The sequence below is a fragment of the Scyliorhinus canicula genome, chromosome 2 (genome assembly GCF_902713615.1).
Source record: "Scyliorhinus canicula chromosome 2, sScyCan1.1, whole genome shotgun sequence".
In the NCBI taxonomy this organism is placed as follows: domain Eukaryota; kingdom Metazoa; phylum Chordata; class Chondrichthyes; order Carcharhiniformes; family Scyliorhinidae; genus Scyliorhinus; species Scyliorhinus canicula.
Window position 1 is genome coordinate 247735835 of NC_052147.1, and position 23135 is coordinate 247758969.

The 23135-nt window shown below is 44.9% G+C and overlaps 1 protein-coding gene across 1 annotated transcript in view; it reads right to left on the bottom strand.

Moving 5' to 3' along the window:
- The window catches only part of LOC119962093 (von Willebrand factor D and EGF domain-containing protein-like), a 423161-nt gene that overhangs the window by 145329 nt on the left and 254697 nt on the right, over nt 1-23135 (bottom strand). The window contains exon 13 of the mRNA XM_038789945.1: nt 45-181. Coding sequence (XP_038645873.1) covers nt 45-181 — 137 coding nt within the window. The remainder of the gene's footprint in view (nt 1-44; nt 182-23135) is intronic.

The window sequence follows — 23135 nt, forward strand, 5'->3', positions numbered from 1 at the left end:
TCCCATATTGGTGTATATAGATATATTATATATATCTCCCTTACCTTTATTGTGGTAACTTCACACTGGAGATCAGGAGAGTCCCTGAAACCCAGGCCAAATACTCTGATATTGTTGCATTCGTAGATCCGAATATCACAAAGGCCTCCATTCTCCAGATCAGTAATCTCAGGAGGCTGATCTTTGAAAGGGAAGAATAATCAAAATCAATTGCAGGGAACACTGATTAGATATGCTGAAAAAGAATCATTCTGACAGCACATACATTTTGCTCATCAGTGCTTTAAATAGCTTAATTTTGATTTGTTGAAATGTGCTCAGTCCTTCACAATATGATCAGAAGTGAATAACTTATTTTTAATAATCTCCATTTTAAACTTAACTTCTCTAACTGATAACTTATCTGACTGATCATGGCTCGACGCAAGAAGTACACATGTCCCACACAATGGAGAAATAAAGCTGTCGGTCATGGTAATGGATAGTCCAATGAGAGTCTGATCCAAATTAAACCTTCTGAAGGTCTAATCACAAAGTCCAGGTCACAAAGCCCTTGCCTCACATCTTGCTCTGGACGTAATGAATGACAGCTGTTTGCTCTACTGGCAAAATAGCCACCCATCATGACAGTCCCATGCTGAAACAAAGCTGCATGTTGATAAAGGCACGCATGTAAAATTTTAACAGGGCAAAAATATTTGCTGTTAATCAGCTGCAGATCAATAAAATGACAGTCTTGTCACCATTTTCTGTATGAATGGTCTTATACAGCAAATCCATGGAATACACTGAAGGGTAATGTTCCAACTCCTGATACAATATTGGACACAAAAGTGAATAAAACACAAAATAACAGATAGCATGAGTAAAACGGATCACAATGAGTAACCTCAAGTTGTAAATGTAATATACAGCTTCAAGCAATCGTTGTGATCCATTCAAAACGCAAATTTAATGGGTGGCGGGGAACTTGTCCCTGTTCCCGATGGCGGCCCTGCAGCCATTTGCATCAGTACCGAACTGATAGAGCATAATTTCTTCATGAGATGGCATGACTGACTGATGAGAGGTAATTTCCCTCATACCTTTGCAGAAATTGCATTTTTGCACACTTAACTTTGGTAAGCCTGGACTTTCTTTTGCCTTTTGCATCTGAGGTTACCCTCAAAAGTGTACCCTTACTCCTTATAACTTCAAAATTGTTTTCACTGATCTTACTCTCTAGGTAAAGGCTCTGTAACATTTTCCACTCACTTTGGTATGGTGTACATCTGCTTGACTTACTATGGGTTGGGAACTCATCTTGGGTAGTACCACAAATGTGCAGTTCGTAATAGCTGCCTGTTATATGACTAGCCCAATATATTGTTCCATTGACTTTCATAGAACCGAATGTGGGGCAGCAATTATAACAGGTGGTCATTGTTGTTTGAACTGCTGCCAAGACCAATCACTAGCCCCAAAAGTTGTAGTACACATCTTCCACACGTGGCAGAAAAAATGACCTGGAAATGAATGTTAGCTTATACAAATATTTATTAATTTAAAAAAAGGACTTTTTCTAATCAATGCAGAAACGTTGCCAGTACGTAATTAAGAAAGGTATTGGCTGGATTTTCATCCTCAATGCGGTTAGCGGGAGTCGGTAAATTTCTTGGCTCAGCCTGCCTGCTTCGGAAGAAAGTGTCCCCATAATGGGATTTTCATTGTTGGATCATGGGTGGATGCGGGTTGCAGTCGGGTCAGCCGACTGGAATAAGTTCAGAGGCAGTCAAATGGACTGCAAGTTGTCAAGGTGGGCTGTTTAAAAGGCCCAACTTGGAGCTGTTTGTTACAGTTAGAATGAAAACAGAAAGGCCATCCAGCTCTCACACACTCCATACACTTACATACCCCATACATTGTCCTCATGCACCCCACCCATCCCCATGGCACCTCATGTCATCCATGCCTCCGCAAAGCTCCTATTGTCCCTCATGACCTCCATGCCTCACTATGCAATCTCCATGCCCATTCACCCATTATACACTGTTTGGAAGCAATTAATTCAATAATGACAGTAGGCTATGTAAAAAAAAATGTTTAAAATTATTTATTCATAAGTTCCCACTTCAAATAAACTTCTTTTTACTATAGTCCAATGGAAGTGTCAATCATCTAGACCCATTTAAGTATCAATAGGAAAAATTGCAAGAATTTGAAACCTCTTTATACCTTGTGTAAATAAATGTGAAAGTGACAGTATGTATCAGAGAATCAGTGCTATCAATTAAGCATTATTCCAACCGAGTCATCCTGACGTCGGCGTAAAACCAGCCCATTAAATGAGAGTTTAAAATCTATATTCTCTGAGATTGTAATTTATTATTTGCTCCCACAAAATTTCTCTTTTTAAGTTGCAGAAATATTAGAAACCTGCTTCAGAGTCAGGGGATTAATCGTTAATCGAGTACAACAGTGGAATTCAGATCAGCATTAGAATCAACTACAAAAACATGTCCAGCAAATGGTAACGATATTCTACAAAATCACCTATAAAACAGCAAATATTGAATTGGTGTCTAACAGTAATTGTTTGCAGTCCAACCAGAATCTGTATTATGTTTTCCAAATAGAAGAAAGGTCTTCTGGTGAATGCATTAATCTGCAGAAACATCACATAGACAGTATCTGCTAAACTAATATTTTATAAATAAATAATAAACACACAGTAAATGGCACAAATAATGTTGAAGCACACGAGGTTCACAGAAAGTACAGAGTGCATAGTTGTTTAACAGGTCAAATGTATTTAATAGGTCAAATTAACAAGAACAGAACATAAAACTTACTAAACTGTACAGAATAAAATGTGACAGTGGCCAGAATTATCCGGCCATTGTGATTCACTGTTCCTGCCAGCGGCGCATCCGTGCCTGTGGGTTTCCTGTCGGAGTGGGGTGGCTTAAACAGGAAATCCCATTGACAAACAGCGGGAGTATAGAATCCCATCACCAGCGACTGGCATGCCACCAGGAAACACCCCACTGAGGGACTGGAGAACCCAGCCCAGCATGCTGTTCAAATATTGCAAAATGTTACAATTCAAACACACATTCTAAGAGGTCACTTTTCAAAATTTAGGATTTCTGGCACAAAATGCAAATGTGTTAATTTAGGATTTGATTGGGATTTTATAATGTCTGCTTTGAGCTTCTGCTGAATGAAAAGTCAATTTTGGAAATTTAACAAAGACGCGGAGTATTTCTCGACAGTTTATACATCGAACATAATTCTTTAAAATGTCAGTCATCGTGACGAATGCACTGTCCAGTGTGACTGTTGACAGCTGTTAAGAAACACTGCACAGTATCTGACCTATCTGCTGCTTATTGCCATGAATGTTTGCAGTTATTAATGTACATGGTGGAACAGGCTATTTCTCAAATGGCCTCCCTCATGTATAATTATCTTGTGTGTTTTTGTAAATTTACTTTCATATTTTTTTTCTCTAATAGGTTGGTTACTGTCATTGCTCAGGCTGTTTAATATTACAAAAAACATATTCCCGGTGAGGCTGTTATCCAAATCACATGGCATAAACAAAATGTTGTCCTATTAAAGGCACCGATGGAAGGCACTTTAGCACTTGCGTACTTCAACTCACACCGATCTGTCACTAACGTACAACAAATAAAACTACCCCTCCATTCTTGTGATAAGGCAGGTAAATCAGAAGAAGTTCCAAATTACAAGTAAGGAGACAAACAACAAATGCACTCTATTGGAAAATTCTCTCAGAAGGATACCTATGGTCTTTGAAACAGGAGAAAGTGTGAACATTTCCAATGTTATTGAATACTAATTTAAAATGTATTTCTTTTCTGGGATACAATTCTTTGGGAAGCTGAAAGGCACAACACAGGATTATTTACAATCAATGATATCCTAAGGGGCTCAGAATGCACCAAATAAAGTGTTACCAGCTGAATCCGCAACACAGAAGTGCTCAATTCATCATGATTAGGAGAAATTATGATCATCAATAATTTGTTGAATTAATAAATTGAGCACTTTAAAGAGAAAGATTTTAAAATTCATAGATGGGTTTGTGTACTTGTCTCATTCATTACAAATGAAAATGAAGAAAGTCTGCAGCGTAAATGCTTAATCTATCACACAGGAGCTGTGTGGCATAATGGTTTATTGCATCAAGTATCACTTTGGGGCCAAGGTTTTATGTGAAATTAGTTAATGCCTATTTAAGCCAATTCTTGTATACCTCGAGAGGCATACCTCTAGTGACAAGCTGTCCCCAATTTATCATGAAGTTTGGAGTGGTGAATGGGGGGTCAATAAAGCGGGGGGGGGGGGGGGGGGCTGAAGGGGAGGGTAATTTGAGACGGCCATTCAAAATGGTGCACCAATCTTCAGGGACTTGCAAGATTAGCTCGCCAGCAGGAAATTGATTGAAGTGTGGCCTTGTTGGGGATAAACTACCCCATGCCCCAAAACCATGAACAAAGACATGACAAACTGTTCAATGCACTGTGGTTCACAAACATACTCTAAATGATTTTGTTACATGTACTGCTATTTTACAGAGGTTAGAGTAAGTGTGAATTAACTCACACGATTTCACTCAACTAAATCTTGAATCACAAATTAATCTTGATGTCTAGAAAGGTGAATCGACGTCTCATAAATTGAAGAGTATAGGGTTAAATTTAAGCAACAATGCAATGACAATTTCGGGTAGATTTACACTGCAGAAGCCTGATAATTACAGAGCAAATGCACGCTGACCGGAGGCAGAGAGAGAAATGAAATGCACTGAAGGACACTCTTCAGCAACAACAATCTCTCCCTCAATGCCTGCAAAACTAAAGAGCTGGTCATTGACTTCAGGAGCAAACACACCCCTGTCAGCATCAACGGGGCCAAGGTGGAGATGGTTAGCAGTTTCAAATTCCTAGGGGTGCACATCTCCAAAAATCTGTCCTGGTCCACCCACATCGATGCTGCCACCAAGAAAGCACAACAGAGCCTATACTTCAGGAAACTAAGGAAATTCGGCATGTCCACGTTAACCCTTACCAACTTTTACAGATGCACCATAGAAAGCATCCTATCTGGCTGCATCACAGTTGGTATGGCAACTGATCGGCCCAGGACCACAAGAAACTTCAGAGAGTCGTGAACACCGCCCAATCCATCACACAAATCTGCCTCCCATCCATTGACTCCATCTATACCTCCCGCTGCCTGGGGAAAGCGGGCAGCATAATCAAAGAGCCCTCCCACCCGGCTTACTCACTCTTCCAACTTCTTCCATCGGGCAGGAGATACAGAAGTCTGAGAACACGCACGAACAGACTCAAAAACAGCTTCTTCCCTGCTGTTACTAGACTCCTAAATTACCCTCTTATGGACTGACCTCATTAACACTGCACCCTGTATGCTTCATCCGATGCCAGTGCTTATGTAGTTACATTGTATGCCTTGTGTTGCCCTATTATGTATTTTCATTTGTTCCCTTTTCTTCCCATGTACTTAATGATCTGTTGAGCTGCTCGCAGAAAATTATTTTTCACTGTATCTTGATACACGTGACAATAAACAAATCCAATCCAATCCTCGAGAATATTTGTAATTTTGATACAGGGGCAGTGGGCTGGATTCTTCATTCTGGAGACTACGTGCTCCCACTGGAATAAAATCGTTCCTGGTCTCCGCTGACGCTAGGAGTGGCGCTGAGAGGGTGGCACGATGGCACAGTGGTTAGCGCTGCTGCCTCATGATGCCGAGGACCTGGGTTCGATCCTGGCCCCGGGTTACTGTCCGTGTGGAGTTTGCACATTCTCCCTGTGTCTGTATGGGTCTCAACAACCAAAAGAGATATGCAGAGTAGGTGAATTGGCCACGCTAAATTTCCCCTTAATTGGAAAAAAAAAAGAGTTGGGTACACTAAATTGGAATGGCACCCCGGAGTGATTTACTCCCCCTCTCCATGCAAATTGATGTGTCGAGGGGAGCTCACAGGATTCTTTCAGAATCCCGGTATTGGGCCACCATATTGAGTGGGGGGTCCAACCTGAGGTCTGTCGGCTGGCCTCCTCCCCCTACAATGCAAGTCCTGAATCACCCCTGCTGACAAGAAGAGAAATCCTCCCCACCACTACCATGGGAATTACAAGTCACCTCCTCCGCCACACACGTATGACTGTGACCCAACCCCAACATCAGATCCCCAACCGAGAGCCCTAACAGAGACCACCCCCCCCCCCCCCCCCCCCCCATCAAAAGCTTTGACTTTCTCTTTTTCACAGCAGGAAGCAATTAGCTGTCTTTTATGCAGTGAGTGGCAATCATCATAGCAAGAGTGTTTCTAAACTTTGGAGTTAGCATGGAGTCAATGCTTGGAAATGGAGATGCATTCAAGCATGAATGGAAAAAATCAATGAATTAACCAAGCAGCTGCCTCTGGAGTAATAAAACTGTCAATCACTGGCTAATGCCATGTACATATTGCTGTGTGAAATTTAATGGAAGATCTTCATTTCAAAGGCTCTCAAGAGATTTCAAGCCCTTTGAAGTGTACTGGGGTTTTGAGGACGCTTCTGGCACTTATAACAGTTTCTGTTTCGAACACGTCTGTCTGAGGCAGCAGGTGTTAGGAAAGGTATGTGAAAATGCAGTGATTTTTCAACCTACTGCCTGGACTGCTCTTCAACTTTCAGTCAAGAGTCTCAGATGAGGGGGATTTGATGGGGGTCTCTAACCATGGTGTGGAAATTCTCCCACCCTATCTTAGGAGTTTAGTCAGGTGGCAGGTGCTGGCAATGCATCCAGGGAGAGGCCTAGGATCACTGAGGAACCTAGGCCACAGTGAGTGAGAGCAGGATGGAGGCCATGGGATGGAGGGTTGGGTTTGTGTTGCAGGGACGAAGGGGTTGACAGCAAGGGCAGGGTGGTGGCTCTCAGCCGGTTCCTCCTTTTCCATTGCTGGATCCATCCAACAAGCATGTGAACCAAAAGCCTTCGAACAAACACGGCAGGGTTTGATTTTTGGGCTTCCTGGACAGTGGCAGGATGAGGCACTCAAGTGGTCAATTAATTGGCGGTGGGCCGGAAGATTGTCCAGGACCATTCCTGCCACAACTTAATCAGAATAGAGGAGGAAATGAGGTGGGTCCACATCCAGCACTCTTCTGCCCATTAATTAACCACCACCTCAAAACCTGCCTTGGGAGAGGCCATTATATACCAACCATATTCGATGAATGATGTTAATATAGCTAGGATGACCTCTGAGGTTGATTCCCTGGCAGTGGGACAGGCAAGCCGCACAAATGCTGTCAAAATCGGAAGATCCGGAAGATGCTGCTGGTGGCCAAAGACAAGCCACCTCCACCGGCGGCAAACACGCTGCCATGTCTGGAAAATTCCACTGATACATTTTATGCTCAACACTGCAAATTAATGCAGAACCTCAATAGAATTATCTACTTAAAAACCAAAATTGTAGACCAGGAGACAGAAAATTATCAAAATGTAAAAGCTCCTGTCAGGCACAAGGAAACATTGAGTAATGGATGCACAAGCCTGGTTCCTAGTGTTGGACTAATGCAGACTCTGCAGGCATGATTTGGCAAAATGTTGTTCTTAACGTCCTTCATCACTTGGTGGCCAAAGGTGCACTTTTTAGTTTTTCAATCCTGTAAAACTGTAGTAGCTAGAAATGGCTGTCAGAATATTATTATATGAACTGTAGAGCACTTGTGTTAAATTACTCTTCGTACTGGGGTATGAATAATTTAATTGCTTGTTTATTTTCCGGATGTGAGTTAAGCTGCAAGGACTCATTTATTGTCCGTGTCTACTTGCCCGAGGAAAATGCTAGCGGGTCATCTCTTTGAATTGTTGTGGTCCTTGTGATGACCGTTTTCCAACAATGGTTTGAGGCAAGGAAATCCAGACAGTAACCATACATGTTCAGGAGAGAATTGTATGTGCCAGTATTCCCACAACATTGCTGCTCTTCTTCCTCCCTGTTGCCAGAGGTCACAGGAGAGAGAGATGTCTGTGTTATGCATTCAATAACATTTTTGACACTAACTTCCAACTCATCTAAGGTCTGACATGTTGTATTTAAGTAGCCCTGAAAATAACTTGATTTACTGCACATTAGTGCGAAGACATTGTTAGATGTGTGGAGAGATCTCTTTATGCACTGCAACATTTTAACAAAAAAAGCTGAAAGAACGGAATTCACAAAAACAATGATTCATTGAGAAGCAGGTCATGGTTAATACTCTTATCTAGAAAACACAAACGTACAACAGCAGTTTCAGGGATGCCAAACTGCAGTGAACAGTGTGTATTCTGTCTTGTACTGGCTGAAGTTCAATGAAAGGAAGCATTTACAAATTTCAGGGCAAATTTACAAATTTAGTTTGTGCGTTTTAAATATGCTTCTACAAATAAATATAAACCACCAATGCATTTTCTTGTCACACCGAGAAATTAAATAAGCATCCCATGGCATGGTTAAGGGTACCAAGAGGACTAGAATATATTCCTGTTTAATCCTAATCTTTAACGGTGAAGCTGATTAGTGTACCTAAACCTCCAATCACCATTTTCTTCAGCTATTTTAGCTGGTTTTCTGCCCAGCAATAATAACAAAGGGAAGGAACTGAATGTCTAAATCATAGAATCATAGAATTTACAGTGCAGAAGGAGGCCATTTGGCCCTGATCAAGTCTGCACCTGGCTCTTAAAAAGAGCACCCTACCTAGCCCACACCTCCACCCTATCCCCGTAACCCTATCAAACCTAAGAGCAATTTACCATGGCCAATCCACCTAACCTGCACATCTTTGGACTGTAAGAAGTCTTACACCAGGTTAAAGTCCAACATGTTTGTTTCAAACACTAGCTTTCGGAGCACTGCTCCTTCCTCAGGTGAATCAGCAGTGAAGGAGCAGTGCTCCGAAAGCTAGTGTTTGAAACAAACATGTTGGACTTTAACCTGGTGGTTGTAAGACTTCTTATTGTGCTCACCCCAGTCCAACGGTAGCTTCTCCACATCATCATTGGACTGTGGCAGGAAACCGGAGCACCCGGAGGAAACTTACACAGACACGGGGAGAATGTGCAGACTCCGCACAGTGACCCAAGCAGGAATCGACCCTGGGACCCTGGCGCTGTGAAGGCTTAGTGCTAACCACTATGCTACCGTGCTACCTCTTTCTGTAACCACTGCTGTCAGCATGGACATGCCTTAAGAAGGAGATTTTAATAACATAGACCTATGTCAAAACATAACATGTAACAGGCTGTTCACAGGTAAACGCCCGCTTTGACCTGAGCTTCCGGTCTGTAATGACTTAGGCCGGTCCTTTGAGATTGGCCAATTGGAATATGAATTCCCTGATTACCCCTTTCTGTGTATATAACAGGGAGTGTCAGATCCTCTGCACTCCCAGTGTAGATGGCAAGTTGATCGCACCTGGTTGTTTGGCTGTTGGTTTTGTAAATAAAAGGAATTCTGGTGAAGGGACTTCTGTCTCCGTAGATTTATTACCGTGGTGATGAGGGAAACGGAATGACCTGAAGGAACCTGCTCATTAGCAGCCGCCACACATTGAGGGTAAGTCACTGACAGGCAAAGTGCCTTTATTCGGGAAGTTGGACACTTTTGACCCTGCAGTGGAAAGCTGGGCCCAATATGTAGAGCGGATGAAGTACTTTTTTAGAGCAAACAATATAATTCCAGATGAAAAGCAATGGGTCATTCTGCTGACCACATATGGGCCAGCAGCCTTTACCATAATGCGCAGTCTCACTTTGCCGGAGGCACTGGACACGAAAACTTTCCTGGAATTGACTGACTTAGTAAAAGAGTACTATGACCCTAAACCACCTCTGATCCTGCAAAGGCGATGCGACCATCAATTCACTCAAGGACACGAGTAGAAGTAAACTGTGGCTTTAATCGACTTACAACTGGGCCTGCCTGCGACTAGCTGAACTGAAGGCAGGCTCGCAAGACCGCAGCACTTTATACTTCTGGTTGTGGGTGGAGCCATGTGCGGAGCCATGGGCGGAGCCAAAGGTGGAGCCCTGTACAAGCTCCTCATCTCCCCCTGTGGGCAGAGCCGTGCAACGGCTCACAGATGGAGCCCACAGGGACACAGTGATACACAGTGTGAATTTATATTATACATTCACCACAAAAGGTACCAGTTTTAGTCAGCATTCCGAGACACTGGAGAGTCAGTTACAAACTTTTTAACAAGATTAAGGCGATTAGCAGAGGCTTGCGAATTTGGCTTGACGCTAAATGAGATGTTCTTAGACCAGTTGGTGTGCGGAATAAACTATTTAGCAATACACAGACGTCTGTTAGCAGAAACCGAGCTGGATTGCAAACAAGCATTGCAGCTGGCTTTGTCCTTCGAAAAAACAGCAAGCGGAGAACATGAGTTACAGGGTACTCCGATGGAGGTAGATGCCCATACCAGTAAAACTGAGTTGAGGGGCTATCGCTGGGGTATAGGCAACTGCATAACCATCCTCAGGAATGACTCAGATACTAAGTTAACCAGGCCCACTCACAGAACCGCATCCCAAGCAAGGAAAAAATAGGTCCAGACAGACCCTGTAGCTTTTCGCCCAGCAAAATATTGTCGTTGTTGCCAGAGATTGGAGCCAGAAAGGAGAAATAGAAACCCAAAACCAACATCTTGGAGAAGGCCATGGTACAGGAGAATGCACACCCTCGAAGCCCCACCTACCTCCGACGAGGAACAACTATATTGTGTGTAACAATGGTAAAATCAAAACCCACTAAATTATCCATAAGGTTGAATGGACGTCCCACACTAATGGAAGTCGACAAGGGAGCGGCCGTATCAGTGATAGTATTTAATAAAATTCGCACTGGACTCCAACCCTTATCCCTAACCAGGACCTCGGCAAAACTGAGGACATACACAAGGGAACCACTGAGTGTTGGGCACAACACATGTACCTGTGGCTTATGGAGAGCAGCTGGTTAGGTTGCCTTTAATGGCAGTGAAAGGTATGGGACCAAGCTTATTGGGACGAAACTGGCTAAAAGAGATCCAGCTGGATTGGGTAAACATTTTCCATCTGGAAAATGGCCGCCTGAGCGAACTCCTGTTCAGATACTCAGGGATTTTCTGAGAACGGCTCAGAACAATAAAGGGAGCAAAGGACATCTAGATCCAGAGGCAGTCCCAAACTTCTACAAGACCTGACCAGTAACCTTCGCGTTAAGGCAGAAAGTCGATACGGAAATCAAAAGATTGGAGCGTGAGGAAATAATAAAATCGGTCCAGTTTGCAGAATGGACAGCACCCGTGGCGCCATTCCTTCAGCTCGGTCTGCTTTTGTGGAGATTTCAAACAAATGATTAATCGTTACTCGCAACTGGACAAATACTCAATTCCCCGGATTGAGGATTTGCATGCAAAGTTGGCTGAAGGACTCCTATTCTCAAAGCTGGATATGATCCACGCATATCTACGATGAAGCTGGACAAAGAGTCCCAAAATTTCTTAACGATAAACACCCTGAAGGGCCTTTTTCAGTATACAAGATTACCCTTTGGGGTATTGTCAGCTTGTGCAATATTCCAGAGGACAAGGGAGAATATATTACAAGGGCTACCACAGGTCACCATTTACCTGGACGACGTCCTCACTACGAGAAAAACAAAGGCAGAACACCTACAAAACCTAGAGGAAGTCCTGAGGAGGTTTTCAGCAGCAAGCGTGCACCTACAGAGGGAGAAATGTGTTTTTCTAGCACCTCAAGCAACTTATCTGGGGTACACGGTTGACAAGACAGGGTTACACCCTTTGGAGGATCGGGTGAGGGCAACGCAAGGTGCCCCGGCCGCACCACAATCCAGAAGTTAAGATCTTTTTTATGACTGGGGACAGACTATGGAAAGTTCATACAGAATAGGGCTTCCATCCTGGACCCCCGACACCAATTACTAAAAAAGGGGCAAACCTGGGAGTGGTCTGCCCACCAAGACAGGGCTTTCAAGAAGATCAAAGAACAGCTCTCCTCAGAAAATGTATTGGCACATTACGACCCCAGGAAAGAGTTGGTGCTCACTTGCAACGCATCACCATATGGCGTTGGTGTAGTTCTGGCACACAGAGGGCAAAACGGACAAAAACGGCCTATAGCGTTTGCTTCGAGGATGTTAGCAGCTGCAAAAGGAAAGTACGTCCAAATTGAAAAGAAAGGACTGGCTGTGATCTTCGTGGTGAAGAAATTTCACCAGTATTTGTACGGGTGGAAATTCACTATAATCTCAAGGCCATAAGCCATTGCTGGGTTTTCTGAAAGAAGACAAGGTGGTGCCACCAATAGCTTGGGCCTGGATCCAACGCTGGGCCGTACTACTGGCGACGTACCAATAGTAATTGGATCATCGGCCAGGAAGACGGGATACTGCTCGGGGCACTCGAGTAAGAGTTCCAAGTCAAGGCCGTCGAGCCATACTGGCTGAACTACATCATGGGCACCTTGGAGTCTCAAAAGTGACGATGCTGGCCAGGAGCTGTCTACTGGCCGGGCCTGGACACAGACATAGCGGCATTGGTAGGTCGGTGGCAATAATACCAACAAGGGCAGAAGGTGCCACCGGCAGCCCCATTGCACCCATGGGAATGGCCAGGGAGACCATGGTCGGGACTTCATGTCGATTTTGTAGGCCTCTTTATGGGTTCAATATTTTTTTGTAGTTGTAGACGCCCAATTCCAAATGGCTGGATGTCTACAAAATGAACTCTGCAAATTCAACAGCTACCATCGAAAAAATTCGCACCTCGTTTGCAACACATGGTATCCCGGAGGTGTTGGTTTTGGATAATGGATCGGTTTTCACCAACCAGGGCTTCACAAAATTCATGAAGTCAAATGGCATTCTGCACATAAGGGCGGTACCATACAACCCGGCATCGAATGGTTTGGTGGAGAGAGCCGTACAGACCCTAAAAATCGGGTTGAAAAAACAGTCAGCAGCATCATTAGACAACAATCTGTCGCGCTGGCTATTTGACTACAGGACAGCCCCACACGCCACAACGGGAATAGCACCAGCAGAGCTACTCATGGGCAGACAATTCCGAACTAGGTTGACTCTACTATTCCCAAATTTAGGCGGAAGAGTGGAGCGACACCAAGAGGCCCAATGCAGGGGCCACGACAACACTCGACGAGACAATTCAGCACAGGAAAAATTATGCCAGTGGCCCCACATGGATAGCAGGAACATTAAAGGCCAGGACAGGATCTGTGTCGTACGTGTGGGAAAACAAACGTGTAACAGAAAAACACCTGGACCAGGTTCGGGCCTCAGATTCGTTTCCCTCCCCCAGAGCTGACTCAGACCAGTCCTCCCTGACAAACTATTCACCCCCCTCCGACACCACTGGTGAGGACATCGGACTCCGACATGGACACAATGGATGATGCTGCAGTTGTCCCCCTGCAGCCGGAGGAAATGGGTGAATCGCCTCTCAAGCGCTCACATTGTAAAAGACGGGCGCCTAGCCATTATACCCCCCCCCCACCCCCACGTCGGAGGCGGAAGTGGAGGATCCGGACCCAGAGAGGAAATGAGGCAGGAGACCATTGAGTCACGAGGATCACGGGGGCTCTTCGGACTTTGCCGGGGAAGGATGTAATGACTTAGGCCAGGCCTTTGAGATTGGCCAATTAGAATATGAGTTCCCTGATTAGTGGCCCAATCAGGGAACCCCTCTCTCTGTATTTAACAGGGGACATCCTCCGCACTCTCAGTCCAGACAGTAAGCTGAATGCACCTGGTTGTTCGGCTGTTGGTTTTGTAAATAAAAGGACTGCTGGTGAAGGAACTTCTGCCTCCGTGGACTTATTATACGGTCCTAACTGTTGCAAATACTGAACTTCATAAGCTGGTTATGTTTGAAATAGTTAGGGCAGCACGGTGGCGCAAGTGGTTAGCACGGTTGCCTCACGGCGTCGAGGTCCCAGGTTCGATCCCGGCTCTGGGTCACTGTCATATGGAGTTTGCACATTCTCCCCGTGTTTGCGTGGGTTTCGCCCCCACAACCCAAAAGATGTGCAGGACAGGTGGATTGGCCACACTAAATTGCCCCTTAATTAGAAAAAATGAACTGGATACTCTAAAAAAAATGTTAAATGTTTGAAACAATCACTTTAATTCAAGATAAAATGGAGTAGTTTGAAGAAAGTTTCTTGCAGATAAGCACACATGACTTCATATCTAATCTGCCTGGAGACAAACCCATGTGAGCTGCTTACTATGGAGGCAGAAACTTAAACTGAAACTTAGTCAAGGTAAGTTTGAACATCTGGATAAAAAACAGATAGGTGTTGGGTTTTGGGGTTAATCATTAAGTAGAGTGCTGGTGAGAATGAATTCCTAGTTCAAAGAAACAGGGTTTGTGGAGAGTAAAAGATTAAGGAGTCACCTGAGGAAGCGTTACTACTGGAAGTAAATTCGATTATGTTCAGAAGATTAAGTGAAGCGACTTTGCTTTAAAAGGACACTGGAAGATTCACTCTACTAGGACAGGGAGATGTGATCCTGTAAAAGCCAGGAGGAGCTTGGGACCTTGTGCACAATACTACATTATTGCTGAGAGTGTGGAGTAATGTACAACTGTGATGCGGAGTTTATGCTTGTGTTGAGAAGTTATGGAGAATACATTTCTGTCCTTTAGTGTATTAGTTGCCTACTAAGTAATATTTAGTTTATGTTGATTTTATTTTATTTCTTAAATATATTTTATTCGGGTTTTCCATATCTCATTGCAAATTTGACATGGCCAGACAAGGCCAAAACACATATTTTACAATAATCTACATTGTTCAGGCAGTAATTTGCCAGCAACCTGTCTGCTGTGGTTATTTTCTCTTCTACCTGTCCCTCTCTGAACTTGCCCACGTTCAGTCGTCTTTCCAGCCGTGATTGTCCTGGAATATGGTGGTATGTCGTTGTTTCCTTGATGTGGAGATGCCGGCGTGGGCACAGTAAGAAGTCTTACAACACCAGGTTAAAGTTCAACACTTTTATTTGGAGTCGCTAGCTCTCGGAGCACAGCTCCTTCAACAGGTGCGGAGGAAGTTTTTTGACCTATATGTAACTTGGATCGTTCCCTCGAATGGTCGAGTTCCTCCATGGTCGCTATTCAACCGTCCATGCACATGTCCCTAACCGTCAGGGTCCCCTCGTCCTGTCTTTTTTTAAGCAGTCGTCCATTATTGCAGGAGTGAAGATGTGATTATTGCAGTTGGGGGCCATGGTGGACAAAGTGCTGTTTCATATGACTCTGCATTCGGAGTGTGGCTGCTACCACTGGGCTTTCGAGTATCTGGCCAGAGGTGATGCCAGTGCTACTGTGTCTAGCGCTAGGAAGGATGTCCCTGCACAGGAACTGTTCTCCACTCCCGATTCCTTGACCCGTCCCATACTTTTTCTGCGATGGCCATTCAGTAGTAGAACTGAAGATTCTGGAGGACGAGGCCTCCCACATTTCCCCTTTGTAGGACCTTCTTCCTAATATAACCCTCCCCCCTCCCCCCCTCCCAAAACACAAAAAACAAACACCATGATTAGCTTATCTACTGTGTTGAATAAGGCCTTGGGGATGTAGATTGGTATGGATCTGAACAGGAAGAGGAACCTGGGCAGCACATTCATCTTAGTTGTCTGCACTCCCCCAAAAGGGAGATTGGGAGTGAGCCCCACCTCTGCAGGTGTTTTTTTTTTTTACTTTCTCCATCAGACTCGTCAGGTTCTACTTGTGGATCATGTCCAGTTGTGGGATATTTGGATCCCCAGGTCGCGGAATGTGGTCTGGGTCAGTTTGAACGGTAGTCCCCCCAGCTCTGTTCCTCCCCACTGCGGGTTCAGAGGGAAGATTTTCCTCTTACTCAGGTTAACCTTGTAACCTGAGAAGGTTCGGAACTCTTTCAGGAGTTTCATTATTCCTTCCATGCTGGCCAGGGGGATGGAGATATAGAGGAGCAGGTCATCTGCATTGAGTGAGACTCTATGCTCTCTGGCTCACCTTTGACTAACTCTCCAACCCTTCGTCACTCTGAGGCCGATGGCCAATGGCTCGATTGCCAGGTCAAACAGCGGCGGGGACTGTAGGTTTCACTACCTCGTTCTCACGTTCATATGATATAGGAGCAGAATTAGGGTATTTGGCTCATCGCGTCTACTCTGCCAATCGATCATGGCTCATGGCTGATCTTATCCTGGCCTTAACTCCACCTTCCTGCCCATTCTTCATAATCCTTCAACACATTACCAATTAAAAATCTGTCTAACTACTCCTTAAATTTACTCACTGTCCCAGCATCCACCCTGCTCTGGGGTAGTGAACTCTAGTGATTCAGAACCTTTTGGGAGAAATAGCTTCTCCTCAACTCCATTTTAAATTTTCTACCTCTTATTCTAAGATTATAACCTCCTCGTTTTAGAATGCCCCACAAGAGGAAACTTCCACTCCACATCTACTTTATCTGTACCTTTTATCATCTTGTATCCCTCACTATGTTCTCCTCTCATTATTCTAAATCGAGAGAGTATAGGTCTAAACTGTTCAGTCTCTCTTTATATGACAAACCCCTCGGGCGCGATTCTCCGCCCCCCACGACGGGTCGAAGAATAGCGGGAGGGCCTTCCTGACATTTTTCCCGACCTCCTGCTATTCTCCCCCCCCCCCCCCCCCCCCCCCCACGGCCGCCCCACGAAACGAATCGCTGCTCGCCGTTTTTTTTACGGCGAGCAGCGAATCTTCCCTATCCGATGGGCCGATTTCCCAGGCCTTTACGGCCGTTTTCACGAATTTAAACACACATGCTATCACAGTTCGTGAAAACGGCCGCAAAGTGCCGTTCTGCACAAGCATGCCACCGATTGGCACGGCCGTACCACGGCCATGCCAAGGGTGGCATGGGCCCGCGATCGGTGGGCACCGGTCGCGGGCAGCGGGTCCGATTCCCGCGCACTCTTTGTCCCCCACCGCCCCGCAGGATCAGTCCGCGGGGCGGCTGAGGGGCATGACGGACCGCGCATGTGTGGGTTTGACGCATATGCGCGATGACGTCATCCGCGTATGCGCGGGTTGGATCCGTCCAACCTGTGCATGCGCGGCTGACGTCATTGTGCGCGTCAGCCGGCGTGAGTCTTGGCGGCCGGGCTTAGCGAACGTTCGCTAAGCCCGCACTCCCGTTCTTCCCGGGGCCGCGATGCTAGCCCCGACCGGGGGGTTGAATTGGGTCCCGGGAGGGGGCGCGGAGGCTGCCGTGAAACACGGCCGGTTTCACGGCAGCCTTTACGACTCCGCATTTGCGGAGAATCGCGCCCCTCATCTCTGAAATCAACCTAATGTACCTCGTCTGGACTGCCTCCAATGCAACTACACCTCAAATAAGGGGACCAAAACTGTGCACAATGCCTGTGCCTCTTTGCAGCCGGATGTATTCAGAACTGGTGTCCATACGCTCCCCACGGAAGCGTTGCACAGTAGTTTCACCCAGGATGTCAACCCTGGCCCAAGCCCAAACCGTTCCAGCACTTCTGTGAGATGCTTCTATTTGACCCCGTCAAAGGCCTTCCCTGCGTCCATATGTTGATTTTAGTTTGTTTGTTACAATAAAACTCTTCAAATCTTGTTGTGAATGATCACAGGTATCTCTCTTTAAAAGTTATCAGAAGGCCATACGGTGGCGCAGTGGTTAGCACTGCAGTCTCACAGCGCTGAGGTCCCTGGTTCGATCCCGGCTCTGGGACACTGTCCGTGTGGAGTTTGCACATTCTCCCCGTGTTTGCGTGAGTTTCGCCCCCACAACCCAAAGATGTGCAGGTTAGGTGGATTGGACACGCTAAATTGCCCCTTAATTGGAAAAAATGAATTGGGTATTCTACATTTATTTTTAAAAAGTTATCGGTTTTTGTTTTTAGCTTTGGCAGAAAACAGGCAGTGAACACTTGCTCATACCAATTAAGATTTTGAGCAAAACTTAAAAACTGGTGGCCTGCAAGATCGTTATTCACATTCTAACAATTGTTTCCTATTGTTGATCAATAAATATCATCAACATTGGAACATTATAAATGTGTAAACACTCTACATGGTGTCCTGATTTCTCCAGTTTTATAGTGATAAAAGAAGGCTGTGAAACTTCATTCACCTGAGAAAGTCGGAATCCTGATTACCTCAATTCATTAATGTGTTCTCCTCTTCTCCCAGCTCTTCACTTGTCAAATTCAGTCATCCTGTGTCTGCATTTTTCTCCATCCCAATGTTTTCCTTTTTCTCTTTCTCTCCCTATTTCTTCTCCACAGTCTGCCTCCAATCAGTACAAGTGCCACTGCCATGCTCATTTTATATCATTCACTTTTGCAGTAGAATTATTGATTTAACCTTCTTGTCACTGAAAATAATAAACCAGCCAATATCTCATTGTCAAATTCTGACCATGTGCGCCCTTGAAACAAGTCTGCTTCTCAATATTAAGATCCTGACCTCAGTATAAGTCCAGATGGAGACTGGTGCAAAGTATGTATAGTACATTCATAAAATGAAAAAAGAAAATAACCTGCTGTAGTTTATAACCAAGCACTGCTTATTCATAATAATAGTCCATGGAGCTATCATAGCAATCACCCCCTGACCTACCTTTTAAAGCACTAGTTTTAGTGCATTAACTGCTGAGATGAGGACTGGAATTGTCATTCTCAAGACTGAATAATGATTTAGACCATTTCCTGGCCTTGCGATGCTTTCTCAGGCAGTTTCTAATCAAGCTATTTTAATCAAGGAACAGGTTGCAGTCAGGGCCTCCACCTCTGGAAACTGGCCTGAGGTGGGAACAGAGGCAGACAGATGCCTAAGCCAGTAGGTTCAAAGACACACTTCCATTCACTGGAATAGCAGTCTAGCTTTGTAAATAACTTTTTGTTCCCTCAGCCCAAACCACCCCCTCATTCACCCATGACTCATCCCCATGCCCCATTTCCCCATGTCTCCTCCTATCTCCTACACCCCTCATATCCCTCATGTCCCCCTGCATCCTCCATATCAACTCACCGAGTATCGACTATGGGAAGAACCCATGGTTCCAATAATGATACCAAAAATTCTTGAAACTCTCAAAATAAATGAGAATCCATTTAAACGCCCCTTGAAAAGCATTCAATCCTATTAAGTGCTCTTAAAACTGTCAGGAGGAACAAACAGGCATTCAAAATCACTTCAAAAACAGCTGTGTAAACAACACCTGGAGAGCTAAGTCCATTTGTGAGATTTGGAGCATACAGGTTCTAATTCATCAGTTTAGCCTATAGTGGATGTTTGTAGAATCATAGAATTTACAATGCAGAAGGAGGCCATTCGGCCCATTGAGTCTGCATCAGCCCTTGGAAAGAGCACCCTACTTAAGCCCACACCTCCACCCTATCCCCATAACCCAGTAACCCCACCTAACCTTTTGGATACTAAGGGCCAATTTAGCATGGCCAATCCACCTAACCTGTACATCTTTGGACTGTGGGAGGAAACCGGAGCACCTGGAGGAAACCCACACAGACACGGGGAGAAAATGAAAACTTCACACAGATAGTCACCTGAGGCCGGAATTGCACCTACGACCCAGGAGCTGTGAGGCAGCAGTGCGAACCATTGTGCCAGCGTGCCACCCTAATCTGGAATTAAAAGTCCAATGATGACCATGAAACCATTGCCAATTGCCGTAAAAACCCTTCTGGGTCACTAATGTCCTTCAGGGAAGGAAATCTGCCGTCCTTATCCGATCAGTGTTGGAACTGCTGTGTCCAACAGCAATTGTGCACAAAACTACACATTTACCTGGATATATTTACAAAGGCCAAACCTCCAAGGCACCACCTAGGGTGCCTCGCTCAGTGCAAGAATCCACAGAAAGACCATGCAAAGCGGATCAGCGCAGAAAACAGTAGCAGCCATATTCTGGTAAAAATGCTAATGTCCAGTCTTTGAATGAATGAGTGGCGGAGTGGAAAAATGGGTTAGTAAGGTAAGTAGGTAGGTGAGTGTAGTGGTTAACGTCGGCAGGTGAGTGATATGGTTGAGTGGGTCAGTGTATGAGGTGCTTAGGTAGGTAAGGTGGGTATGTGGATGAGAGGTAGTCAAGTCGGGATTAGGTGGGTGGTAGTCGGCTGGTCGGGGTGTAGTCATGTCATATTGGCGGTTTAGTCAGGTTGATCTGGCTGTAGGGTAGTCAGGTTGGGAGGGGAGCCAGGTATACTCGGGGTGGGCTAGTTGGTTTGTCAGCGGTCAGGAAGGTTGGGTCGGGGATGCAGACCGGTGGTAGTCTGTCCAGTCAGAAGGAGTTGTGTTGATTTAGAGGAGGGCAGTTGGGCCAGGTCTGGGGGGATAGTCAGATGGTCGGAGTAGTCAGGGTAGGTAGGGCAGGTGATAATCGGGTGATAGTTGAGTCAAGGGACTAGTTGGGTGGTCAGGGGAGGCAGTAACCAGATTATTTTGGGGTAGTCAGGTGTTTGGGGGATTGTTGGGCGGTCTGGAGGGATAATCAGATCTGTTTGGGGGCCATGTTGAGTAGACGGAGGGGCGGCGGCGGGGGGGTGGGGGGGGGTACGTTAGTTCAGGGGGAATAGTCCAATCTGGTTGGGGGGGTAGCCGGGTCAGGTTGAGGATGAGTGGGGGATAGTCAGAACGGGCAGGGATAGTCAGGTGGGGAGACAAAGCTAGTCGGGTTAGTTTGTGGGGACAGTCGGGTCAGTTTGGGTTGGTAGTTGAGTCGTTTCGCGTTGAGGGTGTCACCATTTGGCCAAGAGTCAGTCGGCTCAGGGTGTAGTTGAGGGGTAAGTATGTCCGATGGTTGGTGAAGGGTATTTGGGTCTGAAAGGGCGGTAGTCAGGTCTGGTTGAAGAATTAGTCAGGGAGTTGGGTGGGAGTGAGTCAGGTGGGTGGTTGTGGTAGGTTAGTCAGATCTGGTCATTGGGGTAGTCAGATGGTCAGGTGGGGGAGATGATGATGGGTTGGGATTGGAGTTATCCAGGTGTTAGACCAGGCTCTAATCTGCCTAACATTTCCTGGGAATCTCACCAGGCAAGTTGCGCCTATCTGGCCCAGGTCTCCGACTTTTGCTCAGAGTCAGAGACACCACAGAGGATATCGAGGAGCAGGGAAATCATCCATTGGAATATTAAACTTCCCGGTCAATTTCTATGTAGGGCAGGATCTACTCAGGACTCGACGTGCATCTTCAGTCATACCTCTGGTCTCCGCCTGAAATACTTTGGCTGACGTGTCCACTTGGACAGTCAAAGATACCCAATAATATAATTGAACATCTTGTCCCTTTAACCTTGACTTCTCCCAACAGAGTGAATTTTAAGCCGATAGAGACTGAGTGGGTGAAATATTAATGTTGCAGATCTGCTGCTCATGGTGCAGGGCACCATCTGAGATTATGAATTGATAGCATTATCCAACAGTGTAATACACAGCATGAAGTATATTGGCTAGAATTTAATTTCCTTGACATATGTTCACACCAACACCTAACTAGACCTACTGACAATACAAATAATGCAAAGTATGACTCAATTTTCAGAATATACGATGCAAAGAGTTGTTAAGAGAAGCACTGTAGACATACATTAACAGTCCGGCAATTGGAAATGAATTGTCCTGTCCCCAATTTATGATGAGTATTATTTTTCCTTCAGAGGGTGTTTTTTTTCACTAATGTTGTGGAACAAAGCCATCCAGCTTTACTGTGTCATTATTGCATTCAAAAGTGGGCAACTAACCTGTTTACTTCTGATTTTCAGAGACTGCTTCTTGTTTAATCCCATTATGTGCATTTTATGGACATACTTTACAATGAATCAACCATTGGCTACATTTCACCCTTTAATGGCATAACATTTTAAAATTCAATCCACACCTGCCAAAATCATTTCTTCCAAGTGCCTTCTGCTTAATTAAATTGCTGAATTAAATAATAACAATAAGGATAATCATAATCGACTATGGGGGCAAGTGACAGAGTGTGCAAACTTAAGGAGTGTGCATGCAGATAAGGCCAGAGTTTGAAAAAATAGTAAAAGGACAGAAAGAACTAAAAGGCTCTGCCTCTAAATGCTTGTAACATTTGTAATAAAACAGGTGAATTGTCAGCTCAGATTTCTATAAAAATATGTTTCATCTACTTAAGTAGGGTGCTGCTTCCAAGGGCCAGTGCAGATTTGATGGGCCAAATGGCCTCCTTCTTGGTTTGGATTTGTTTATTGTCACGTGTACCGAGGTACAGTGAAAAGTAGTTTTCTGTGAGTAGCTCAAACAGATAATTTGGTACATGAAAATAAAAACAAAGTACATAATAGGGCAACACAAGGTACACAATGTACTGTACTGCACTGTACATTCTGTGATCTATAATCTGATAGCCATTGGAGACATGGCTACAAGATGACCAAGGTTGACCCCCTCTTATACGGTATATAATCCATCACATTTCCCCCTCTTTTTACCTCTGGGAAAGATTCATACAGACTTGAAACGCTAACTGTTTCTTCTGTTTTGGTTCCAGAAAACAGCTGTTGTTCTGTTGAGAAGAGTCTAGGAAATATGCAAGAGTTATAACCACAGAACTAGTGAGGAACAAGACACCTTCTTCTCTCTCCCAAAACCTGTCTGACCTACTAAATCTACCTGAAAAGGCAAACACTGACTGTTCAACCATAGAAGCCATCACAGCTGCTAAATGCAATTCTTCAAATTCAACCTTTAACTCCAGGCAACCAACACATCAGTTGCAAGCCACAGGCCTGTAATGTGACCATAAGGAACTGAACTGAATTTTATCTTTCTATGTATCTCATATCTTTATCTGCATTTAGATACAGGACAGATAGATACAGGACAGATGTCAGAGGTAGATTCTTTACTCAGAGAGTAGTAAGGGCGTGGAATGTCCTGCCTGCAACAGTAGTGGACTCGCCAACACTAAGGGCATTCAAATGGTCATTGGATAGACATATGGATGATAAGGGAATAGTGTAGATGGGCTTTAGAGTG